Raw genomic sequence first — 4,243 nt, 5'->3', positions numbered from 1 at the left:
CAATACACAGAAGACAGCAAAACAATTTATCAATTATTTTCAGCCAAAAATTCCACCTCGGATAGTATTCGGTTCAAAACCACACATCTCACTCGCCACATCTCTCTCTGCATTATATAGAATAGCGATGGATATTCTCTGGACCAGATACCAATCGGAGCGGTTATCCTTTCCTCAGCAGTTATTTTCTGAACCTCTTCCTGATTCTGGAACGAATGGAAATAGGCAGGATCTATACATAATTTTTCTCGATTATGCCACTTAAAGCCATAATTCTCATGATGATCGTATTCATTATGTGGAATGAAACACACATACATTTCATACAATAGCTGTTAAATGAACATCTGTATGTTTTCTCACGATGTTTTTCTTCACCGGTGTGCATGTTTCTTTAAGATATTTTCCCTAGACGCAAGTGACAGCTATCATACATAAGTCAGATTGGATACAAACTCGCATGCAACAATTGAAAAAGTAAATACTTAACTTCAGCATTCTTCTTCTATTCGAGTCAAAATAGGAAGCAAACTATATATTTTCGACCACAATTTTTTTTATTGTAACATTGTTTTTTAGCATTCTTCTTTTCTAGTCGGATAAGCAAACAAATTTTGACCACAAAAATAGCTTCATTCAGCATTATTGCAAATAATGTTCACATATGCCATAAAGCCGTCCAGGACAATTACACGAGACCATCTTCGTGAATTATATTATGATTAAGCAACAACGAGCCACGACTTTTGAATCAGAACACCTAAGCAGATCGATTACAAGTAAGAAGCAGTATAAATATTGTACATGATTTAGTGCGTTATCAGTTCACACTCATCTGCCATTTGAGGAGGTGGAGTGAAATACACATTACGAAATGAGTTTGGTGAGTTAACGCACTCATATAGGATTGTATTAGTAATAATTCAATGGAGGTTACAAAAAGTATTTTTTTTTAAAAGTGGGTGAAATACTTCGATGTTTACGATTTCATAAAAATTAAATTACTTTAAAATCTAAAGAGTTCTCTCTTTAGATGTAAATTCCTAGCCCTTTAGATCATGAGTTAGCTAGATTAACTTGCTTTAGGTAATAATTTAATATAAACATAATTCTCTTATTTTACTATTACTGATTTTTAAATTACAAGAATTATGAAACAAAAAATCTTCCAACTGATCCAATTTAGTATCTATTCAGTTTAGTATTTTAGCGCAATCAAGTAGTTACGTTGTACACTTGATACGTAATTAATGAAGTCATTAAGTACATTGTAAAAAAAAATTCATTGCCTTATTCTTTATAGAAGCATATGGTGTTATTAATGACCTCTAAATTACATAGATACTGTGTAACAAACCTTTCAAATACCTTGCAAAAACGCAAGAACATTACATGCTTTTATTTAATGTATAGGTATCATAAATCTTATTATCATTATGGTTAGCATATAATCATAACACTGATCTATTATTTTATTAATATTAATATGAGATTATATTCATCTAGACGTGATACAAAATTACTTCATCAATAGCTTATTTCTTTTATTGCTTATTTAAGTCAGAAGATCTAGTAATTACCTTTTTATTATCAAATAGATTTATTCGGAAATATATCTTGTGTATAAAAATAATTGTATTCACAAATGTTGTTCCAGCTAATCGTTTTGGCGGCAGTCACTTTTGCCCATGGCGCCAAATTGGACAAGACGTACCTCCCTCCCTCTCATGCTCAATCGTCAGGAGGATCTAACTTTTTACAAGCCCCAGCCTCATCTCCTCAGTTCAGAGGTTCTGGCCCGCAGAACTTCGGTGGAGACCAAAACTACGTCAGAAACAATGGTTTCGCCCAGAACGGAAACGCTTTTGCCCAGAATGCAAATGACTATGACCAGAATGGAAATGGATTCGCCCAGGGTGCAAATGGTTTCGCCCAAAACGAAGATTATAATGTGAACTACGTAAACCGCCCTGAAAGACCCCAGGCTGTCTTCGAGAAGAACGCGGCTATTCTTCGCCAAGACAACTCCAATGATGGAGAAACTTATTCGTATGCTTACGAAACAGAGAATGGTATTACTGCTGAAGAAAATGGCGTAGCCACTAACGGTGTTGAGGCTCAAGGAGGCTATTCTTACACTGGTGATGATGGTCAAGTTTACACTATAAGGTTAGCAATCATACCTACCTTTTTTATTATCTTTAGATACTGTATTTAAAGTAAACAAATCTTTAGTAGGCATTCATTCAATTGCTTCTTCTTCGAAAACTTCAATTTCGAATATGCAATTACATTTGATGCACACTTCTGATTCAGGACTTCGAGAAATTTGAGAAGCTTAGTTAATTAAGTTGAAATTAGCAAATTAGTTTATCTAAATGATCATACGCGACCTCAATCTGGATTGATGTAAAGGTTTCAAACAAGTTCCTTTCTCGAATTATTCCTGATGTTTTGTTGAAAAAAATATTGACAAGTATACCAAAAAAATATAATTATTACTTCATTTTTATTACATAATTTTCAGGTATACAGCCGGCCAGAATGGTTTCGTTCCAGAAGGTGACCATCTTCCCACCCCTCACCCCATCCCGGAGGAGATCTTGAAGGCTCTGGAGCAGAACGCTAGAGATGAAGCAGCAGGCATCTATGATGATGGTGGGTTTCATGAGTTTTAATTAATTTTATATATAGGGATATACAGGAATATATAGGGAGGTGAAATCGATAGCCGAGGCACAGAATTAGATGGAAAATGCTCCACCGACAAGTACAAAGTTCTTAAGTTAATTAATTGATAATAATAATCGATTTTAACTACCCTTCACGTCAGAATAGTGTTACTATTCATGTTACAAGAATTATTTACTACCAAATCTCATTAAAACAATTGAATTATTCTAAAATATCCGACATTGAATTATGGCTAAAGTACTCTTGATAAATAAAATTAGTTCGTCCGTTTAGAAACTATGGTTAAACAGATAGATACATGGATACTTGGACGGGCATTTCAAACTAATTACAGTCGACTCAACCGCTGAAGATATATATTATATATACATCTTCAACGGATGTGTCGACTGTAATTAGTTTGACATATACTTATACGCTATTAGCATTTGTTAAAATGATCAAAGAAAGTTTATTTATGGAAGTAAATAAAGACAATAAGTATAAAATAATATTATATAATAATAATAACATTTTGATACATCATACTCTATAGTGACAAGGCAATACGAATACATAGTGGAAACTGAATGACACAAAATGATACATGATCTTATTCTTACTACCTGTATGTAGTTCTGTTTTTGCGCGCTTTCATTTTTTGTTCCGCTTTCGGGTAATTTTTATCCCGAAATTCTCACAGGAGTGAAGCCTCGTGGCACAGCTAGTATTGTATAATTCAAGAATTCTTACATAGATATTTTTTAAGAAACGTAACTCTACTCAAACGTAAAGACTCAGGAGTGACCGTAATGTAGCGAAGTAATCAGAAAGTGCATACCAGTCCTCTATTAAAAAATATTAATTAATATTGTAACATTACATTCCAGGTTCTTACAAGGAAGCTTCATACAACGAAGAATACGCTGGGTTCAACTCTCAAAATCAATATTCCCAAAACGATTTTCCCTCTGATGATTCCGTAACAGTCAACGCCGCTTTCCGCAGCCAAGGAAACGCCAGATTGGGCAATGGAGGACGGTACCAAGGAAATGATGGATCTATTGGCCAAGGTTCAGTTGGGAGTCCATCTTTCGGCCAAGCTGGAAGATCTGGATCAGGTGTCAGTAACCGGTACTTGCCTCCAGTGAACCAGAGGAATGCCAATGTCTTCGGTAGCAGGAGTCGACAGTCCACGTGATAATGGCCGTGAAGGATACAGATTTTAAATAGCTTCCTTTTTGAATTAATAAATTATTATTGTCGCTTATTTGAAAATAATGTTTCGAGTTTTTTTTTTTAATGATTACTTCCTTTTAATTTAGCCTTAAGAAGGCTAATAATTAGAAACAATCCTAAAAAGTAAACGAATTTAAAAAAAAACCCATGGAATTAGTAGGTACTACGGAGTAATTACTAATTCCATTGAAAAGCCACACACAGGTAAACTGTGGCTAATATAAATCTGTGAATATGCCCGCTTTTCGTAGAAAGCTTTATTGAAAAAAATATATATGTTTATTTACTTTGCACATCTTCTCACCAAATTTCACCTGATTTGGTCCAGTAG

General features: G+C 34.3%; 1 protein-coding gene across 1 annotated transcript; it reads left to right on the top strand.

Annotated features, from left to right (window-relative positions):
• Positions 1 to 810: 810 nt before the first annotated feature.
• Positions 811 to 3,935, top strand: LOC128677553 (pupal cuticle protein 36a-like). Its single transcript, XM_053758494.1, has 4 exons — positions 811 to 883; positions 1,658 to 2,169; positions 2,528 to 2,658; positions 3,564 to 3,935. The coding sequence occupies exons 1-4, from the start codon at positions 875 to 877 to the stop codon at positions 3,872 to 3,874; spliced, it is 963 nt and encodes a 320-aa protein (XP_053614469.1). The 5' UTR covers positions 811 to 874; the 3' UTR covers positions 3,875 to 3,935.
• Positions 3,936 to 4,243: the final 308 nt, after the last annotated feature.

Source organism: Plodia interpunctella, chromosome 18, assembly GCF_027563975.2.
Source record: "Plodia interpunctella isolate USDA-ARS_2022_Savannah chromosome 18, ilPloInte3.2, whole genome shotgun sequence".
Taxonomy (NCBI): Eukaryota; Metazoa; Arthropoda; class Insecta; order Lepidoptera; family Pyralidae; genus Plodia; species Plodia interpunctella.
This window is presented reverse-complemented; position numbering and strand designations above follow the sequence as displayed.

What these genes read in the sequence shown, in the direction of transcription:
- LOC128677553 (XM_053758494.1), top strand. An exon ending in GGTCAAGTTTACACTATAAG is followed by an intron (nt 2,170 to 2,527) that starts GTTAGCAATCAT and finishes CATAATTTTCAG; the next exon opens with GTATACAGCCGGCCAGAATG. An exon ending in AGCAGGCATCTATGATGATG is followed by an intron (nt 2,659 to 3,563) that starts GTGGGTTTCATG and finishes ATTACATTCCAG; the next exon opens with GTTCTTACAAGGAAGCTTCA.